At 37.7% G+C, this 22,786-nt stretch overlaps 1 protein-coding gene across 1 annotated transcript; it reads left to right on the top strand.

Annotated features, from left to right (window-relative positions):
• The first annotated feature begins 10,306 nt into the window (after nucleotides 1-10,306).
• Nucleotides 10,307-22,545, top strand: LOC140244479 (monocarboxylate transporter 3-like). Its single transcript, XM_072324112.1, has 4 exons — nucleotides 10,307-10,526; nucleotides 18,309-18,449; nucleotides 20,734-21,597; nucleotides 22,424-22,545. The coding sequence occupies exons 1-4, from the start codon at nucleotides 10,307-10,309 to the stop codon at nucleotides 22,543-22,545; spliced, it is 1,347 nt and encodes a 448-aa protein (XP_072180213.1).
• Nucleotides 22,546-22,786: the final 241 nt, after the last annotated feature.

The following is a 22,786-nucleotide window of genomic DNA, read 5'->3' as shown; positions in this document are numbered from 1 at the left end:
CCCTATATCATTTCGGTTAAACGAACCTTCGGAATAGCGAACCCTATTTCAATCTAATACGCTTATTCATATGTTAAACTTGTTCAGTCCTGGATTCATGCCACCAAGTTATCACTAAACATTGATAAAACATATTATATGCTGTTCAGTAACTCTTTGCAATTTATTCCTGGTCATGTCCAAATTAATGGCATTAATTTAACGAAGGTTGATAGTATAACGTTTTTAGGACTGTATATTGATAGCGATTTATCTTGGAAGTCTCACATCAACTTTTTAACCAAGGTTTTATCTAGGAATGCAGGAATTCTAAACAAACTGAAAGATTACTTCCCTACCAATATATTGCAAATTTATATACTCGACTATGTTTTCCCCTTACCTCAACTACGGAATACTGGCATGGGGTAACACGTCCCAGTATTTGCTTGACTCGCTCTTTCTCTTACAAAAGCGCGCTATTACAATAATTAATAAGACTGGGTATTTATCTCATACAGATGAATTTTTCCATAAGAGCAAAATTTTGAAATTGTCAGATTTGTTTTATTACAATTTAGGGATATTCATGTATAAATTATCCTAAAATGATCTTCCTGATATATATATATATATATATTTTTTTTTTTTTGCATATGTTTAAAAGAGATTACTCTATTCATAACTATCCCACCTAGTCCATGGGCCAAGACCCGAAAAATGGGTTGTTGGTACCACCTGAGGTGGTAAAACCTTTTTGGTGTCATTTTGTTTGTCGGGCATAGACATGCTTATCAAGCTATGATAGCATTTCCAAATGAGTAGCTTAGTCACAATAAATGAATTTTTAACCAATTTGGTCTCGTTTTTATATCCCTATACTTCTGAATCGAAACTAACCGCTATACAAAGAAGACGCACTGTCTTCCGTATGTCCACAGGTGTTCTGTTGTAAATGCGGTGCGCTTAGTCTTTATTCAAGGCAGCGAAGGGATTATCCAAAGGGTTATGATGTCCACAGCTGTCACGAGGTGAGCTTACACTGTAAAAACATCGGTGTTAGATTTAACACCATGGGTGTTAAATCTAACACCGATCAAACTTCAATAGAGGACCACACCCACAGGTGTAAAAAATGCACTGTGATGGTGTTGAAAAGTGTTCACCTGACACTTCGTGATGTTAATTTGACACTGTATTGGTTTTAATTCAAAAATAACACCACATGGTGTTGATTTGATATTTGTTGGTGTTAATATCAATGGTTTAACACCCGTCCAGCTTCAATTAGAGACCACACCAGCTGTTGTTACTGTGGTGTAAATTTATTTTCAAATTTTTTCAAAAATCTAGTATTTTAATGTAAAATTCTTGATCGTCTTGTTTAAATTAAAAATCAACAAGAAGTGCAGTTACTAAGAAACTCTTCAAAAAACAGTTTTATATTTGGAAATGACACCCGGAGGTGTTAATTTAACACCATAAATGAGCACCGAAAATTTAACACCAGCTCGGTGTTCATTATTTAACACCGGACTTTTTGCAGTGTAGTCTTTACCTAGACCAATGTATCGTTATCATATCTAAAGTTCCTCATAAAAGGGATTATCTATACTGTTTTTATACTACCCTCTCAACAAATACATCAGTTTTAAACAAAAAATACCCCGGATATATACTATATTATTCATTATAATGTATTGTAGTGTACCGGTACATTGTTTTTGCATTATCTTTTATTGTTGGATGGAAATAAAGCGACATTGGCGTGGTGTTAGCGTTTTCCCCGTAGCGTTTTCGCCGGAAAATGATCAATAATTGAAAAATACGATAAAATTCACGAGGAATTGCTTTTTTTGTTGTTGTTGTTTTTAGATAAAAGGATATACACTGCATCGTAAGCTTTGGATATTCCCTTCGCCGTCTTGAATAAAGACTAAGCGCTGTGGACATCATAACCTTTGGATATTCCTTTCGCTGCCTTGAATAAAGACTAAGCGCACCGCGTTTACAACAGAACACCTGTAGACATACAGAAGAGTGTGCTCTTCTTTGTATAGCGGTTAGTTTCGATTCAGAAGTATAGGGATATAACAACGAGACCAATTGGTTAAAAATTCATTTATTATGACTAAGCTACTCATTTGGAAATGCTATCATAGCTTGATAAGCATATGCCCGACAAACAAAATGACACCAAAAAGGTTTTGCCACCTCAGGTGGTACCAATAACAAATTGTCAATTAATCTTCAAAAAACTAAATGTATGCTTTTCAGTAATTCTTTAGAAAAGTTATCTCAGAATATTTATTTAGACAATATAGCCATAGAAGAAGTTTCCTCAATTAGATTTTTAGGTTTGACTCTTGATGATAAGCTCACCTGGAATTTGCATATCGATTCAATCTGCCGCACAATTTCTAGAAATGTGGGTGTTATCAATAAAGTTAAATTCTATTTTCCGAAAAATGTTTTGTTAATGTTATATTCATCTTTGATCTTACCCTATCTGAACTATGGCATTCTCGCCTGGGGCAACACTTACTCCTCATATTTAGAAAGAATATTATTACTGCAGAAAAAAGCTCTTCGTATCATTTGTAGAGAATCGTGGAGATGTCATACTAATGACTTGTTTCATCAAAATAATATTTTAAAAATTAAGGATTTATATTGTTTGAATTTAGGTCAGTTTATGTACAAATTGATAAATCACTCCCTTCCTTTGGTGTTTGACTCTATGTTTATCCAAAATAAAACTGTACATTCATACCCCACTAGACAAACCAATGAATTCCATTTACCACTGTTTAGGACAATTTTTGCAAAGTCTATATTCTCCTTCGCTGGACCTAAACTCTGGAATTCCCTTGACAGCAGTATAAAAGAATCTCTAAGTTTCAACACTTTTACTTTAAAATTAAAGAAAATGCTTATTAATTCTTATATTACTGGGGATTTGCATTCTGAAAGCTCCTAACTGATTTCTCTTGCTGCTAACGCCTTTATTTTGTTTACTTTATTTCATAACCACTATGTTATATCATTCATATGAAAACAACTTCCTGTGTCCTGCATCGACCCCCAATACTCTTCTCCTTTGCCCTTCCCTCTGTCTTCCTGTCCCTTTCTATCTCCTTTTTATCCTTTCCACGTGTATGTAAAGCCCCCGTTCCACTATGCCGTTCTCGCTACGATTTGACAATTTTCTCAGGTCGGGGAAGGATCTACGCTCTGAACGATCTATACGATCTTATCACGCTGTTACCCCGATCAGAGAGCTGAAAAGTGCCCGATGTGCCCCGATGTACCCCGATTCGACTGTCGGTCTGCAGTCAGTCAACTTATTGGCATGCAGAACCGAAGAAATATACTGTGGACCTCGAAGAGGCTCCTCAACTCACGGTTCTTTTGCAGCAATGCATTGTATAAACAAAGACGTGCTGATTTTCCAAGGCTTTTTCTTGATGTCGTTGCTTTTATAGTCCGTCTTCCTCCAGTTGTAGATGATTTCATATTCTTCAAAATTCTGCTATGTCCTCTTCCTCCTCTTTCATCATCACGTGCAGTCTCTCTTTCTTTGCCTTTTGGGTAGCTGCTTCGCTACTTTCTTCTCTTCTTTTTCTTCATCTCTTCATCTCTTCTTCTTCTTCGAAAATTACAGCTAAAATCACTTCCCGTTCTTGTGCCGATGTTACTACGCTCAGAAAGACCTTGTTACGCTCATCCCGCTGCGTTTACGCCGTCACTACGCTCTCCCCGCTGCGTTTACGCTGTCACTACGCTCTCCCCGCTTGCCGTACGATTAGAAATATGTCGATTTGATCGGGGAGATCGGGAAGAAATTTTGAACCGGTTCAAAATTTCTTCCCGATCTGAAAAAATGCCCGCTCAAACCCCGACCTCCACACGCTGCTGCTACGATGCTTCCGATCCCCGTACGCTTTTGCCGCTGTCTCCCGATCTGCTAGATCGGGACAGATCGGGGTCCAAATCGTGATAGTGGAACGGGGGCTTAAGAGAGCTGCTTTGTTACTGTGTTATATGTGTGTGCGTTTGAGTGCGTACTCGTTTTGTGTTCTGGTTCCCGTGGATTATGTTAAAATGTCTCGTGTATTACTATTATAAAGCGACTCCGAGGGGACTGCATTCTACAAGCTTGGCTTTTTAGCAGTCCCCTCCATTTCCGACCTTTTCTTTGTTATGATTCAGTCACATTTTGTCGTTGTACTTCTTCTACCAAAATATGTTTTTTGTTTCATGTAAACAAATGACGTGTATTTAAATTTCATTTGGACATGTAAAAGTTACTTTGTACTGACTTTGTGTATATGCAATGTCATATTATATGGTTTGGCCGGAAATGAAATAAAAAATGAAATGAAATGAAATGAAATATCTGGCCTGGCCCATGGAGTAACCCGCCAACGTGACGATTATCACCTACCACGTACCCGAACCATTTTTGCGAAAAAAAAATAAATTATGTATACAGGGCCGAAATACTGGAACGATCTCCCCATAGAAGTCGCAGGTTGTTTGTCTTTGTCGACCTTCAAATACAAATTAAGACAGAATTTATTGAATAATTACATTGCGTAAGTCCATTGAAATTTCCTTCTTTCTTGTTTATGTGCCTTTTCCTGCTGTGTTGGTTGTTGTCATTCAAATCAGTTAAGCCTCTATGTTTGCGCTCTTAAATTCCTTCACACCAGTACCCCTTTTCGTACCCTAAGACTTCGGAACGCGTGAACAGCTGGCTTGTTGTATTCCCCTCAGTGCTATACTGGCTGGTAATTCTAATTCTAATTCCAATTCTTCTTTGAATGTTAGTACTTGTATGTTCACTCTTTAGGTTTCCCGTCTCTCCTCCGAGGACTCGCATGTCGAGTTGCTCTCTTTTCACCATTATTCAAATCTTATTATTACACTATTGTCAACATTGTTAAATCATATACATCTGCAGAATGTGGTTGTCTGTATTATCACTATTAATGTATTGAGAAGATTCTGTTAGTGCCCCAGGTATTTTTGCCTTTTATTTTTGTTTCTCTTTATTTTGGTCCTACAATGCATCCGTGCTCCTCATCTTTACACTCTGTTCAGAATTTGGGACCTACGCTTAACAAGCTCGCTTGTTAAGCGTAGGTTCCATCATATTTCTTTAGCGTTGTACATAGAACCAAACGTACGATGATTGACCGCTATATGTTTTACATGCTATTAATCTACTGTACATCCAAGCCAGATATTATGATTCACTATGTTTTTATTATATTTGATGTACATTCCTTCATTGAGAAGTATGAAAATAAATTGAATTGAATTGAATTTTCGGGTTAACGACCCTTCGGAATAACAAACCCTTTTTCATTTTCAGATAAACGAGCCTTCGGAATAGCGAACCCTACTTCATTTTCAGATTAACGAACATTCGGAATAACGAACCTTCGGAATAAGGCCACAATTGATGTTCGGATTAACGAGCCCTTTTTCATTTTCGGATTAACGAACATCTAGGTATAGGGAATTTGTGTGTTTCGGATTAACGAACCTTCGGAATAACGAACCTTCGGAATAACGAACCTTCGAAATAACGAAGAGCACCCATTATGACGGCTCGAACTCCTTTCTTTAGCGTTAATGGCGTTGGTTCACTTGACTTCTCCGTTCGCAAAAAGCGATAAGTCCATATTTGCCAAATGAAGATATTTGCGATTAAAGGTCAAGAAAAATAAAGAGAATGGTAAGAAAATATTTGCTTCTTTTGACCATAACTTCAAAAATGTACCTATGTAGTGACCAATATATCTAGTCCATGGGCCAGGCCAGATATTGGTACCATCTGAGGTGGCAAAACCTTTTTGGTGTCATTTTGTTTGTCGGGCATAAATATGCTTATCAAGCTATGATAGCATTTCCAAATGAGTAGCTTAGTCATAGTAAATGAATTTTTAACCAATTTGGTCTCGTTGTTATATCCCTATACTTCTGAATCGAAACTAACCGCTATACAAAGAAGATCACTGTCTTCTGTATGTTCCATAGAGCTGTAAAATGCAGCTCTATGGTATGTTCACAGGTGTTCTGTTGTAAACGCGGTGCGCTTAGTCTTTATTCAAGGCAGCGAAGGGAATATCCAAAGATTATGATGTCCACAGCGCTTAGTCTTTATTCTAGACGGCGAAGGGAATATCCAAAGCGTATGATACAGTGTATATCCTTTTATCTAAAAACAACAACAACAACAAAAGCAATTCCTCGTGAATGTTACCGTATCTTTCAATTATTTATCATTTTCCGGCGAAAACGCTACGGTGAAAACGCTGATACCACGCCAATGTCGCTTTATTTCCCTCCAACAATATAAGATAATGCAAAAACAATGTACCGATACACTACGATACATTATAATGAATGATATTGTAAATGAACAGAGTGATTTTTGTTTAAAACTGATGTATTTGTAGATAGGGTAGTATAAAAACAGTATAGATAATCCCTTTTAAGAGGAACTTTAGATATGATAACGGTACATTGGTCTAGATAAAGACTAAGCGCACCGCGTGACAGCTGTGGACATCATAACCCTTTGGATATTCCCTTCGCTGCCTTGAAATAAAGACTAAGCGCACCGCGTTTACAACAGAACACCTGTGGACATACAGAAGGCAGTGCTCTTCTTTGTATAGCGGTTTAGTTTCGATTCAGAAGTATAGGGATATAAAAACGAGACCAAATTGGTTAAAAATTCATTTATTATGACTAAGCTACTCATTTGGAAATGCTATCATAGCTTGATAAGCATGTCTATGCCAGACAAACAAACTGACACCAAAAAGGTTGTGCCACCTCAGATGGTACCAACAACCAATTTTTCGGGTCTTGGCCCATGGACTAATCATTTAAAAGGTATTATTTTGTACTTTATGACAGAGACCGTACTTCAAAATCTTCAAAAATGGACTTTTTGTTTTTTTGCGAACAAACTCTTCATATATTTTCCATGTGTAATGCACAATGGTAATGCAATATTCCCCATTCTTCACTAACTTTAAAATTTTGAGTCCGAGTGTATGTCGAAGATCGAGTGTAAGACTTTCATAGATTTCATAGATAGATGGTCGTAATTTTTTTTTCCATTTTTATGTTTCATAATGATCCCCAAACATTACAAATGATAACAGGGGTTAATAACGAACTTAATGTAATTTTTGAATGGTTATTATCAGTAAATATAAGTAAAGCACATTAATATTTTTTATGATATTCACCAACAGAAATGTTTATGTAATGATGTAACTATAGATTATAATTAGCAGGATCTGATTAAACATGAGGTGTCTGAAATACTTAGGGATCACAATTGGTAATAGATTGATTTGGAAAGATCACATGAATATCAAATGCAATAAAAATAAAAAAAAAAAATACTGGGATACTTCTTCAAATTGAATCTCTACCCACAGTTGTTCTTTAAATGATATACAATACAATTGTATTTTGAAGAAGTTCTTGAGTGGTCCACAATCTACAAGCATTGCTTTTTAGTGGACCTCTCAGTTCTCTTCTTCTGCTCTAAACATAACTTTGTATTTTCCGGTATGTATACATAATTCATCTTTATTAGTTTGTTGAATATCGTTTATTTTTCATACCATACATGCTTGAATATGACAGAATTCCTGATTTACGTTGTGATATATGTTTTTGTTGGAAGAAAAATGAGAATGAAATAAATGTATCGAATTGAATTTAATTTAATCAAATTGAATTGAACTGAATTACTGCGCCCTTTTCGAAATAATGCTATGGTCTTTCTGTTTTGGGATGTGTCGCAAATATTATATTTAGACAGACTTTTTTTAAATATACTAAAAGCGTGCAATGATAGTAATCAACCATTCAACTCACTTAACTCACACTTCATGAAATTTTTTATACTCAAAAGATTTTAACGCTGTATGATAGATATAAGTATTTATCAGGTAATCTCATGCTTTTATGGCACAGACAATTTTTACCCAATTCTCTGCTGCATTATTTCACTTTAAATTGCCATATTTATCCCTATACCGTACCAGAAACGCTGAGAATTTTCACATGCCCAAAGTTTAGAACATTATTATTTCAGAAATCCGTGTTTTATCAAGGCCCGCTTATATGGAATTCAATGCCAGACGATATTCGTAAAGCTACCTCTTTCAATGTATTCAAACGCTCACTCAACAACACCTTAAGGAAAACTTTATACCAAATTATTATTCAACTGTGTTCAAAACTTGTCGACATGCTTGACTGGCATTATTTCATCTAATGATTATAATTCACTTTGTTTTTTGTAATGTCTCTGAAATGTAAATATAATAGTGCTCGTGTAACATTGCTGTAGATTTGTTTGGGTGTGTGTTCTGTTCTTTTATCTGTAAATTTGTTCATCTCTTTGTTTAAAAGATATGAAAATGATTATAGCTAATGCATTATTTCATATCATTGCTTACCTGGGTCGGCCATATATTTCAAGGAAACTTTTAATAGCTCGTTGGCTGCTTCCCTTCAGCTTATCATAATGTATTCTGCATATTCGTCTTTACTCCGTGCTCTGTCATGACTGTTTATCATTGTCATTCTTTGATGGTTAATGCTGTACAAATAAATTCAATTCAATTCAGTTCTGGTCATTGGCTAGTAGGTCTACTGTCAGTGACTGAAAGTTATGTTTCTGTAACTAACAAAAAATGTATGATCATTGTTTTATATAGCTGCCGTACTATACGGACAGAAATTATTCATAGTTTCATGTTCTGTTAATGGTTTCAATCATGCATAATTATTTATAGAGAAAATCTGGAAGTATTATCGTTCTTACATCCTTGTTGATTTAAACCTTTGAAACCTTTGGGAGTAAGAGTATGAGTATGCAACGTACTTTCAGGTCCATATTTTGGTTTCGTTCATATTTGGTAATCATGAAGATCAGCCGGTCATGCTATACATAGGCACTGATAGGTGTACTATGCTGAATAGCGCTGAATATAAATGACACAATGTATATTTTGGATAAAAGTCGTTAAGGCGCTTTGCTTGGGGTCGTCCCACTAGACTGACTCTCACGAGTCATACGGCCCACGAGTTCGACATTAAAGAAGGTCCATGAGTCAAACAGCCCAAGAGTTTGACGCTACGCAAAAACGGCCCACAAGACTGACACTACAACACGGAGTTTAATGTGTCAGTCTCTTGAGAGTCTGCTTTTTAAAATTGTTGAAAACACATGGGCTGTATTATTGTGGGCTGAATAACTCGTGCACTGTATGACTCATGGGCTGCATGACTCGTGGGCTGCATGACTCGTAGGTGTCGAACTCGTGACGTGCTCCCCTTTGCTTAGGCATGAGGGATGGCATTGATGGTCCTTCATTCACAGACGCCAGGGATTTTCTTTGGACCACATTTTGAGAAGGCGGGGGGGGGGGGGGGGGGGGTTCTGTCTGCAGTCTACTATAGTATTTTGCTTAGGCATGAGGGATGGCATTACATTGATGGTCCTTCATTCACAGACGCCAGGGATTTTCTTTGGACCACATTTTGAGAAGGCGGGGGGGGGGGGGTTCTGTCTGCAGTCTACTATAGTATTTTGCTTAGGCATGAGGGATGGCATTGATGGTCCTTCATTCACAGACGCCAGGGATTTTCTTTGGACCACACTTTGAGAAGGCGGGGAGGGGGGGGGGGGGGTTCTGTCTGCAGTCTACTATATAGTATCATCATAATTGCAAGGTTTTTAACAAAGAACACTGTATAGACCGGGCATAATCTTTTCTAACGAGTGTGAGCATGAGCTGCGCATGAATTGGTTTGCCCAAGGCTGACAACGAGGGCGAGATACGCAGCTCTTTGATTGCCAAAAGTGATACAGAAAGCACTTAAGACATATGTTTGGGCTTTGAATAGTATAGAACACAATACCTTATAACACAGACCGTGACAGTCTGTGTTCTATACTACTCAAAGCCCAAACATAGGCCTTGTCGTCTCCCGGTGCAATGCTAGTCGTTAAGTAGAAAGAAAAATCCGTCTGTCCGGAGGAGTCTTATATTTTATTACCTTTATCGGCTCTACTCTGTGTAGAAGGGGATGCCGCGAAGCCAGACGCAGTCGCCGCGAAACATATCCCCGATGACCAGATACAGACAGATCTTTCTGTCAAGTCGTCACGAAGCTCGCTTGACGTTGGCGAAACGAACACCACTGTACCAGAGAGGTCGCCTCCTTGATTGTACGGGGTGGCCGGGGGAGTGTCATAACTAAAAGAGGAGAAACAAGAATGGCCACCAACAACGCAGGAGCGAACCGCTTCGGGAGAGATAGTAGACATCGTTGGAGATACGTCGTCATTCTCAGCAAATTCACACTGCTCTTCCTTGACGCTGGTCTTGCAAAATCCTTCGGGGTTCTCCTGCCGGAGATGGTGGCTCGCTTTAACAGTGATCATCGAACGATGGGATTCATTTGCAGTTTGCCATCTTCCCTAATGTTTCTTCTTGGTGAGTTCAGATTCAAGAGCTCCATAATATACACACTGAGAAAAGAAGGTTCAATAAGGGAGCTAGAAGGGTTCGGAGTCGAGGAAATGGGTGCAAACTACACGATTTGCGAAAATGGTGGAACTTTGCTTCTTATAAGGTACATTTGGGGTTCGATCTTGCCACTGTCATTGACGGTGCAATGGGCCGAATGCATAAAACAAGCTGCGAAGCAATTGCTTCAAGCAAAAGCACAAGCTCGTATAGCAAAAGGTCTAGCTCAAGCAATTGTTTCAATTTTCAATTTCAATTTCAAATCATTTATTTTCATTCTTCTTCTTCTTCTTTTTTCAAAAAAAACATAACACAAGATAAATCAGGTTTGACATCATAAACAAAGAACATTTGCCTTTGCAATTAATAAATGGTATCAATAAACATAAGAGCGCATACTGGCAAAAAAGAGAGATATTAATACAAAGTCATGCTTCAGTTGAAAAAAAAAGGAAGAAAGAATAGAGAGGTCCACTAAAAAGCAAAGCTTGTAGATTGTGAACCACTCATAAAACTTATGAATTACTTATTTACAAACACTTGTGACAAATATGATAAACGACAGGACGGGACAAAACAGATGGAGCACAACAACATGACATAACGTGCCAAAATAAATGAAAAGTATGGAAGGAAAGAAAGAAAAAGAGAGAATGAGAGAATGCCCACACGCTTAACTAAGGAAATGGAACAGGGGATGGTAGAGAATGTGCTTCATAGACCTGGTGGTGCATGCTGCTGAGCAAGGATTGTGATGGCTACTTCTTTACGTAATAATGAATTCAGTGATTGAATGATTGGTGGGTGGATGATGAACCCTGGGTTAACGAAACCTATAGCTAAGGGAAAAAGAAAACATATCAGGGAGGATTTGATAAAAAGGATTTCAACTTGCGCTTAAAAGAATACAAACATGGGGAATTTTTTATTTCACAGCTCAGTGAGTTCCAAAATCTAGGACCGGTGTACATAAATGTATTCTGAGCCAATAAAGTTCTCAGGAGGGGTACATGAAACTCATTAGATTGTCCAGTGGGATAATCATGAAAAGACTGGTTCCGTGGGAACATTGAATTGAAAATACTGGGAAGTGCATTTACATTGTAATTAAACATAAACTGACCAAGTTGAAAAAAAATACAAATCTTTAATTTTCAAAATCTTATGTTTAGTAAATAGTAAATAATGGCTCTGTATGGGAACGTGGCGGGACGCCACAAATAATACGAATAACCTTTTTTTGCAATAAAAGTAATTTATCTAATAAGTTTTGATGGGCACTACCCCACGCTGGAGTCCGTAATTAAGATAAGGTAAAATTAGAGAAAAATACAGCGTCAACAGAGAGGACAATGGAATATGAAACTTGAGTCTATCAATAACACCAATATTGCGTGAAATTATTGTACTAATGTTTGTATTATGCGGCCTCCACGAGAGTTTATCATCCACTGTGATACGAAGGAATTTTATATGAGAAGCTAGTTCTAACAAAGTGTCATCAAAAGCAATTCCTGTGCCTAAATGTTCTAAAGAATTACTAAAAAGCATAAAGATCTACTTAGTTTTCTGAAGATAAAGAGATAATTTATTAGCTCTTATCCACTGGATTTTAGTGAGAAAAGAAAATATTTGAATCGTCAGCAAAAAGTATAAATGAGAGTATGTCAGATGATCTGCAAAAGTCATTAATATAAATGATAAAAAGTAAAGGTCCTAATAAACTACCCTGTGGGACGCCACATTTAATGAATTCTAAACTCGAGCTGTACTCGTTCAGAGAAACATATTGTTTTCGCTTTTGTAGGTAACTCCTGAACCATGCACTCCAAGGCCTTCCCGCGTATTCCATAATGAAACAGTTTATAAAGTCATATTTCATGATTAATTGTATCGAAGGCCTTGGAGAAGTCCAGGAAGATAAATCCATATGCATAACCTTTTGCTTGTGCTTATACCTTTTGGTTGTCAATTGCTTGCGTTTTCAACAAAAGGGACGTCACGCCTGTGCGAACTTAAGAACAAAGGCGAGTGTGGAAGCATGTACATGTATTTGAAAGGGCGTGTGTGTGCGGAAACATTTCCTGACGTAGCAGAAGAGCTATGAAATGACATTCATAAATGCACACACGGACGCACACACACATCTAATCATACACACGTACTGAGTATTACATGCTGATTCCCATCACTGCTTACAGTAGCCCAGATCTGCCAGATCGCACGAGGAGAGACGTCTCCTTGCTCTCCACCGAAGTCAGACATCCTATCTGTTTTTCATCACATTTTGCGTGCTAACCACAGGACATTCCCGTTGTTGAAATTAAAAAAAAAAAAAATCTTACACTACTTAGGAGAAATTTCTTGTAGATTTATACCACTCCTGTACAAGTGTGGTCTTTCTTTCATTAATGTATGAAAATAATACTTAAAAGGGAACATCCCAGTTAAGCAAAAGCTCAAGCTCATTTTACAGAGCTTGGAAAATCGTGAGCAATTGCTAGCAAGTACTAGCAAAAGTCTTGTTTCATGCATACGTTTTTAAGCAAATGCTTGGTCTCCAAGCAATTGCTGGCGGACAGCAAGCAATTGCTTGTGCTTGCTAGCAAAAGCTTCTGCTCCCAAGCAATTGCTTGTTTTTATGCATACGGATTCGAGTAAAAGGCTAGCACAAGCAATTGCTAGCGTTTATGCATCCGGCCCAATATTGCGCCCCCAACTAGTCTCATAGCAAACAAAGACCTCCTATGGTGTTGCTCGACACTAAATGCAACATTACATATCATCGTGCTGGCATTATGAAAATATATTTTTTGATATCAGGAAACTTAATTTTCTTTCATATCTTATAATCATTCATCGAAAGTATTTTTCAATTTAAGTTGAGTCCATGATGAAAAGGGTCTACGATAAAACTAAAGTAGAATACCTGATTGCTTGTCTGGTATTGACCAATCACATTGTATGCATAACCCAGGAGGTTTAACAGATGAAGTTCCAACTGGCTGTAATTATTCAAATAGTCGTCAGTTTTCTGTTGCTGTACAAAACAGTTCCACAGTAGGCCATGGGGTGAAGCTAAAAAGAGGCTTAGAAAATGGGTTTCGTTCCAGCAACACTGGCACTACTTTCTGAATGCGGATATGTGATGTTTTGTACATCCTAAATATACTGTAAAAAGTTCTCCTCGAAATATCCTGTAGTTTTTGCGAAAATCCATATAAACTGCGACCGGCAGCCCAATACACATATCGTAATGGGGCTGCGGATTGTATCATTTAGGATCATGACAGGGTAGTATCACGGACAAATGTCAACCTTAAATCGAAAGAAAATTCTTCAATTTGAAGACTTACAAGTAAGGTTGAAGTATTGACAACAGGGTTCGTGCAAGGTTTGGCTCTACAAATAGTCATTTTCTGTTCGAATTGATGACTTAATATGACTAGGTCGAGAGGAATCTGGGAGAGCTACGATGAATTGACGGTCAGCGCATGCGCACTCATCACTGCGCACAAATTTCGAATCCATTGACTGGATAAGATGTCTGTGTGCGCATGCGCTGGCCGTGAATTCAGTGTAGCTCTCCCACTTTCCTCTCGACCGAGTCACATTTAGTCATCAATTTGAACAGAAAGGAACTATTTGCAGAAGCAAACCTTGCACGAACTCTGTTATCAATACTTCAAATTAATTAATAAGTCTTCAAATTGAATAATTTTTTCCGATTTTAAGTTGATATTTGTCCGCGATATTACTCCGTCATGATCCTGTATGCTATAGTTCACAGCCCCATGACGCTATGCGTATGGGGCTGCTGGCCGCAGTTATGCGTATGGGGCTGCTAGCCGCAGTTATTAAGTTCCCATCCTAGTGTTTCTAAGCTGAAATTATACACATTTGTAAAGCACTGCTTTTAGCCATATACCTAGAAAAAAGGTGAAGTTTTGGTTTAATAGTTGCATTATATCTCATGTTTCAGCTTTTCCTGATGCTGGCTATGCAAAGGAGGACAAGAGCAAAGTGGTTCGAGACCATGAGAGAGAGCACTGACTGACCGTCAGAGGTCAAGGCAAATGCCTTATATTCAGTTCAAAGACATGTTACTAATCAAATGACTAATCATTCAAGGCAAAAAAAGAAGAAAAAAATTCAGTGTGTTTGTTTGTGTGTGTGTCCGCGTGCATGTGGGAGAATCTTATTGTACACACACACAAAACCTCACATGCACACACACATACGCACACACATAGTTATGAAGATTCAATATACCCAAGTGTATTAAAATATTATTCTACATGCCTTGTCCATTTATCACATCAGCATCATAAAAAAGATTATCATAAACATGAACACATACAATGATATAATACATGTATTGATCAGTGCATTACACATACACAGGTGCATACCAAACACTGACATAATTTATATACACTCACACGCACACATACAAACTCATTTACACACATGAGACATTACTATTAAACAGATCATATTGTTTATCAGTAAACATGTTTTTCTTTTCTTCTTCTTCTTCTTCTTAAGAAGCTTTAATATATTTAGATCACATAGCAATCACGTTGTTCATGAAATATTATACAATACTTTAGAAAATTTAATCTTCATCAAATTTCCTGAAGTTTTCATTGCTATCATTAGGTTACAAGATGGTGGGACACTACCTCCTCTCATGTAAGATAGCTCAAAATGATAATCAGTCAAATTTTCTGGTTTTAATAAATTTCCTGGAACATTCCATGATCCAAATATCCTTGAAAGGGTGTAAAAGTTTTGAAAAATGCCAATATATAAAATAAAGGCAAAATTATAGTTTACCCATTCATGAATGAAAACTGTTGGATTCTGTATTGGAGGCAATGTGTACCTGAAAATCTTGGAGAGAATAAAACAGGTTTGTCATTAGAAATTATGATAACATTGTAATTAACTTCCAATATCAGAGGATCTGTACAAACGTGACTCAACTTATGCACAATTTTCATTTGGCTGGTACATGTACTAGTTTTAGCGAACTGATTTTGTACTCACACCTACATTGTACTGACCTTTCTACATGAACATTCTGTTTCAGTATCAATAATAGTTTTTTTTTTTCCAGAGTGGGAGAAACAAATTTTAATTGTAGTCATTCAGTTTTATGAAAAAAACTAGATATATCGCTACGGCTACTAATATGCCTCCGCCATAATGCATGGTTCTCCTAATAGGTCTATAGTACAATGTCTTGACAATGTGTGATGACAGTTTCACACAATTGGCAAAATATTAAAATGACAGGTTTGACACAAATGTGCTGAATGTTCACTTCCTAGAACTAGGTTCAATTGGATGAATGATTAAAATGTCAGAGTGCGGGTATTTTGGAAACTGATGATTTTTACTTGACTTTTGACCCTTTTATAAGTTTATGCATTGAGTAATTTTCAAGGTATTGAGAAAAAGTATAATTTCAGTATCAAATGGGAAAATAGCATTATCTAAACCTGGCCTTTGACCTTTGACCTCACAGTTCCAAAGAGAATCACTGTTAGGTTGAACATGCATAAATATGTAAGTTTCATGATGATACCTTGAGTTACTTTCGAGATATGGAGGAAAAAGTGCAATTTAGCACTTTCACTTGACCTTTTACCTTTTGACCTTTGACCTTTTGGCAAGAAACTTCCCCAAAAATATATATTGGGTAATACATTCCATACATCAAGTTAAAAAAAAAAAACCTTCAGGCATATTGCATTCTAAGGAAAGTAGTGATATTTTGAGGAGTTGACCTTGACCTTTGACCCCCTGACCTTTGACCCATGACCCCCAACTTCCCTAGATAATCACTGCCCATCGGTACAAGCATATATACTAAGTTCCATGGAGATACCTTGAACCATTTGCGAGATATGGAGAAAAACATGAAATTTCAATGTTTTTTTCACAAAATAACCTGTGACCTTTGACCTTTGACCCTGTGACCCTAAAATCCACACAAAGTATTATCCCCCAAGGATATACCCTCATACCAAGTTTGATGTAAAACCACCACACGGTTCTTGAGATATCGACAAAAACAAAACGGGACGGACGGACGTACGGACGGACGTACGGACGTACGGACGGACGACCCGAAAACATAATGCCTCCGGCCACTTCGTTGCGGAGGCATAAAAACACATTTAGGAAAACATCTTTGTTCTTAGAATAATTTAACCCTAATCAAATCATAATAGTGGGCAGAAATGTTTGCTATCCAGAGCGAACAATCACATACTGAGGCAGGGAGTCAAAACATGTTGCATAAGCATTGACATTCAAAATACAGGAAACAATCTGTATTACAAAGACATTTTATCATGCGCAACTTTGGTAAGATGTCAATTCTTGAATATTAATCACATTGACCAAAGCATTGGTCAGAGTACAGTACATTCTGTTGTTTCTGAACTTTGCACTAACGTTCTTTGTGTATTATGTGTGTGAATGTTTCAGTGGTGTATATATATATATATATATATATATATATATATATATATATATATATATTGCTCCATTTTATCATGGACAACTTATAGTAACATGACAATGTTTTCATGCTTCAATATTTATCATATTGACCTATTTCCCTTGGCAAGTAATGAGCAGGTTGACTCTGTTGCAAATGATGCATTTTACAGGCAACACAGCAGAACCTGAAGAGCTTCCAGAAGAAAATCTTGATCTTGATGTGAGCGCCTTAGGGGAGGAAACAGATGCTCCTGCTGACGGACCAGGCTCCTTCTTCAGCTTTCGTTTCCTAGCGAGATTCAGGCGTTTGCTATCTATAAATCTCTTGTAGCACGTTTCATGGAATCCTAAATAATACAATGGAGAAACGAATAGCAATGATTAGCCGTTGGATTTTGTTAGGGTGAAAAAAGGCTAAACGCTAGGGGGAAGGGTTGAACATTACACTCAATATATTATTAAATGTACGGTAGACTATTGACTGCCAATATTTGAATCTTGTAATTACCAATGGGCCCTAGTACTATGTCAGGTATCAGATTAACCATAGCAAATTAATCATTAAAAACTCATGATCATTGTCATCATCAACTACATTTGTACTTCAACTTGTACTTGCAGTGCAATTACTGATTTTAAATTACGTCTTCAGCTTCCAGCACCTGATCACAATATCAATACTCATAATTATGAATACAACTGCCTTATCATCATTAATACTAGTAATCCTTGGTCTTTCACTATCACCACCACCCACTGCTTTATAATTTGGCACAACATAATGGTAATCATATGTTTTAGGGAGTTAATTGTTGAAATTATGTTATTGTCATTGTTGGTTTTTTAGACCTATTTATATAAAATGTTAATAAGATAATTTGATGAGATGCTAAATGTGTGTTTTGAGGGGGATTCGCCAATTTTGGGATGAGAGAGACAGGATGGATTTTTAATACGCTGTATTAATACTCCATGGCCATGATTATGAAAATATAGATTTACATGCAGTTTAGACCTTTTTCAATCCAGTCCTGTGTGTCAAGACTTTTGTTTTGCATCACAACACTTGCAAGCTGACGGCGTTGGGTTTGCACACACACACACACACACACACACACACACACACACACACACACACACACACACACACAAACGAACATTTCCCCCGAATTATGCAGACGGATCTACACTGACATCTCAGGTAATCTTGTTTATTAATGTTATGTTCTCCAGCACCTGCAGTCATGGTTCTGTTACGCGTGATACAAAGGAGAGTCCTGGCGGTGCTTGGCGGGCTTCTGTGCGGTGTATCGCTGCTGTTAGTTCCGCTGGTTGACGAAGTATACCTTCTTGCTGCACTGTTGACTGTCACGGGTAAGTATCAAAAAGATGGTATGCATGATCGTGGTGGCGATGATAATGATGATGATGATAATGAAGAGAATAATGATGGAATAATAATGAGAAGATGAATAAGATTTATATTTACAATAGTGAAAATCATTGTCAATTATACATAGGTACCCCTACCTATGGTCATAATTATACTATAGGGCAAATGAAGAGGGAAATGAATAATACTGCTTCGTCTAAGTCCAACCATAATTCGGGGTGCCAATACTAAATAGTCAATACTCAATAGCCCTGGAACCGGGCTGGGCTTTATTACATGTACATGTATATCTCGCTCGCCAGACCGATGCGCCAACAGATTTCGTTTAAAAGAAACAAAAACCCAAAGAGAAATGTGGATTGAGTGAAAGCAGCAACATTAGTAGTTCTAAAACATCAGTGGAAGTTTGAGGAAAATCGAACAATCGATGCAAAAGTTATAAATTTTTAAAGTTTTGGTGTTGTCCATACAATGATGTCATAAACTCAAGTAGTCTCCTTATCCAGTGGTTCCAATACCAAAACTTTAAAATGCATAACTTTTGCATCGGTTGTCCGATTTTCCTCTAACTTTCATTAATGTCTTCTACTCAGTGTTGCTGCTTTCACTCAATCCACATTTCTCTTTGGGTTTTGGTTTCCTTTAATTGTGACCGGAATGAGTCTGGGAAGAAGCACGGCGCGTGTACGTGCAGGGCCTACTCCGAGAGCTTGTCAACCAATCAAACCATTGATATTAATCTTTGTCATCCAGGGCAGGGGCGGATCCAGGAATTCCGTAAAAGAGGGTCGCCTTTACAAAATTATAGGGGGCGCACGCACTCCCTTTTTATATCGTTTGTCTTAACAAACTGGATCCGCCACTGCAGAAGTATTTTTGAAAATCAAATCATTGTTTGCAATCCTCGTTTGACGAAAAAAAAAAGTCAAATATAGAAACCGTTGAACTCCTTTTATGACACATTCAAATCCACGAAAAGAGCAGAGTAATGAATCCAATCTCAGTTTTTTTATTCATTTAAGCATAAACTTAAACTAGTTTTTTTCTGAATTCATATCTATAGCTATTCTTCAATCCTCCTCGACATTCTCTGTTCATACTTCACATTACTGACATTATCGATTATGTAACATGTGCCTCGCTCGTGATTTCTGTATTATCTCCTGAACTTCCTTTGTACACATTTGGTATCTCTGCTATTGTACACTGCATCTGACTTGTACCTCGCTCGGGTGATCACGCAACTCTCAAGAAGTCTTGTGACGCGGACATTGTTCTCTTTGTTTTTTCTTTTTCTTTTTACTTTTTGGCGTTTATATTTCTCCAATTCACAAATTGTCATTCCTTTAATTACATATACCAAGTAAGAAATAATCTCACATCCGCATCTGGGAATCTACACCCTACAAGCAATGCTTCTATGTAGATTCCTCATATTTCACATGTTTCATTGTCTTATAAGCTGTAATTGACAATTCATCCGGCCTTTTGTATTGTGATGTTTATGTTTTATGTATTTGTTGAAATGTGGAATATGGAACAATAAAAAAAAATGAAAGAAATGCTTGCACTGATTGTATTACATTGCGTGGATGAAGATGCGAGCTAGGGAATCGAAAGCTACCGATCTATCCCACAATTCATCCACCTGTGACAGGCTCTGCATTGGTGCTTTGTATTTTGGCGGTAACGCGAATCGTTACCGGAATATTTACCAGAGAGGATTTTAAAGTATAGAACTTGCCCACATACAGACCAAAACAAACTCAAGCCTTTATGTGCGTGCATGTGCGTGTGTATGTGTGTGTGTGTGTACTTAAACTCTAAAAGCATTCAGACAGTAAAATGGAATTACTCACGATGATGTTACTGATCATTTTACTTTCTAATAAAGCAAAAGTACAAAGCCATGCAGTCCTAACATATGCTCACAGTGCAAATTGTAGAAAATAATACGAAAACTAAAGAGGAAGCGCTTGACTTTGATGTTAGTCAGCCCAAATAAATCGAAAAGAAACATGATCATATTTCTCTCTTCTGACGAAATGTAAAGATTATTTTTTAACCAAAAAAAAAAAAAAAAAAAAAACACACCAAACAAACAAAAGAAACAACCGACCAATAATTTACCAAAAGAAACGCTCATGAGTAACTAGTCTATATGAAATATTGAGAAATGGAAGCATAACATTTTTTTTTCGTATTTATGATGTTGTTTCAAAGGTACATTCTGTATTTATAATTCTACATTATAATTTTTGAAAGGTTTGGGACTGGCGCTAACGTGTTACCCTGCTTTCGTGGCGCTCCAAGAACACTGCCCAGAGACGTTCGTCTTCTACAACGCGGTGAGTCAGTACGGAACCACACTCGGCGCCGTGTGTGTGCCGGTGATTATAGAAAGGAGTATGGAGGCGTATGGATACGGCGGTGCTTTCACGATCCTCGGCGCCATCTACCTGAATGCCATAGTATGCGCGGCTACGCTCAGACCTCCCATGGACTACAACTCCATAACTGGAGAGCCTTCTCCCTCAGAAGACTCGAATAACCTAGAGTGGCATTCCCACTCTGAGGAAGAAACGGTCGATTCTAGCTCGTCCGATGTTTCTGATACCCAATCATCAAATGGAAGAACTAAGCACTCATCACTCTTGACGAGACTTGAGTTGGCAGTAAGTAACGCTGAGCCCCTCTTCATCTTCGTATCACCAGCCTTATTTCTCTGCTGCTACGTTTTGTATGCCTGGATGCTTCTTCTCGTCCCCCATGCCACGGAGTTAGGTATCGACATCTCAAACGCCGTATTTCTGTCAAGTATCGCCGGCTTTGGAGGAACCTTCGGTAGACTCGCCTTCCTTATTCTTCTCCGCTTCGACTGTAATTTCATCCTCTTCATGAGCTGTTGCGTTCTAGGCGCCATGTCATTCTTTGCCAACTCCCTGACGGACGCGTACGCGTTCCAAGCGCTGCTTGCCTTCATTCAAGGCCTCGTGATATTTATCCTCGACGCCTCCGTCATAACGACGATGAACATGACAGTTCGCAATGAAGCAAACATTCCCACAGCTCTAGCTGTGTCTTCTTTCCTTATAGGAGCTGGAGCTATTGCAGGCGACACGTCATCAGGTATTGTTAATTGAATTGATTACAGTAAAAAGTAGTATTTATGAGCCATCTTCAGACAATGAGAAAGATGATATGAACAGACGGAGGAAAAATCACCCTGTCATCAAGTAACAGCAACAACAACTAAAAAATCAATAAGAAATCATCCTCTGAAAAAAGGGTGCAGATCAGAAAATATGTTGCATGTCATTCCAATCTGAGACCAAGATGAGATCAAATTGTCACGTGATCCACACGATTTTCATCACGATAGCACTAAAACCTAGAAACAAAAAGTGAAAAGCCTTACATCATTTACTAATGTGCTGCTTCAGTGGAGGTCAATTCTACTTTACTGTGACCAGAGTGAGGCTTATCTGTATTAAACACAATAGTTTTAAAAAATCCAAACCTTTGCACAAAGTGGGTAAACTTAACAGGTAATACATATCCAGTGCAGTTGCATCAAAAGACAAGAGAGACCATTTTAATAGTAGTTTAAGAGTAGGGCCTATATAGAGTAATTATTGTAATAATTTTGCCACTTTTATTTCTTTTCTTTTTTATTGCTGTGATGTTTCTCTGTTGTTTTTGTTTCTTGATGTATATTTGATGGAAATTGCGTACTATTTATTGTTTGTAAGGGAATCGGCCTCGATAGGCTTCATACGGCCTTTACTGATCCCTCACGTGCTGTGTTTGTTTGTATATTTTTCTCTTCTGTTTTATTGTGAACGTGATGTTTTCTCTTTAGCATGTGAAATAGATTTGAAATTTGAAATTTGAATTTGAAATTAAAGTTAATTCATATTGACCTTTCTTCCCTAAAATCAATTGTTCCTTTCAGGTCGCCTGTATGACGTCACGAACTCATTTTCGATAGTCTTCTTCTCACTCGGTTTCATCCTCGTCTTCGCTTTCATCAACTTCTTGGCGACCTACATCATCCACCGACGTCTGTCACAGTAGTAGATTGAGCTGTCCCACCTTAAATGTAGAATGAGCCGATCACAACTTTCACACTGTGACCTGCTTATAGTTGCGTTAGTCACGTACCGCGTAGGCCTGGCCCATACTCATTAAAAAACAAACAAACAAACAAACAAACAAACTTTGACAGAAGCACGCAATCGCAAGAATTAGAAAAGATTAAGGTGTCTATGAAATATCCTGGGATCGAGCCTGAAAGGATTTTTCGTTGGACTGGCGC

Source organism: Diadema setosum, chromosome 21 (assembly GCF_964275005.1).
Source record: "Diadema setosum chromosome 21, eeDiaSeto1, whole genome shotgun sequence".
NCBI lineage: Eukaryota > Metazoa > Echinodermata > Echinoidea > Diadematoida > Diadematidae > Diadema > Diadema setosum.
This window is presented reverse-complemented; position numbering and strand designations above follow the sequence as displayed.

What these genes read in the sequence shown, in the direction of transcription:
- LOC140244479 (XM_072324112.1), top strand. Translation starts at nt 10,307, where the DNA reads ATGGCCACCAACAACGCAGGAGCGAACCGCTTCGGGAGAGATAGTAGA. An exon ending in TTCCCTAATGTTTCTTCTTG is followed by an intron (nt 10,527 to 18,308) that starts GTGAGTTCAGAT and finishes TATGTTCTCCAG; the next exon opens with CACCTGCAGTCATGGTTCTG. An exon ending in TGCACTGTTGACTGTCACGG is followed by an intron (nt 18,450 to 20,733) that starts GTAAGTATCAAA and finishes AATTTTTGAAAG; the next exon opens with GTTTGGGACTGGCGCTAACG.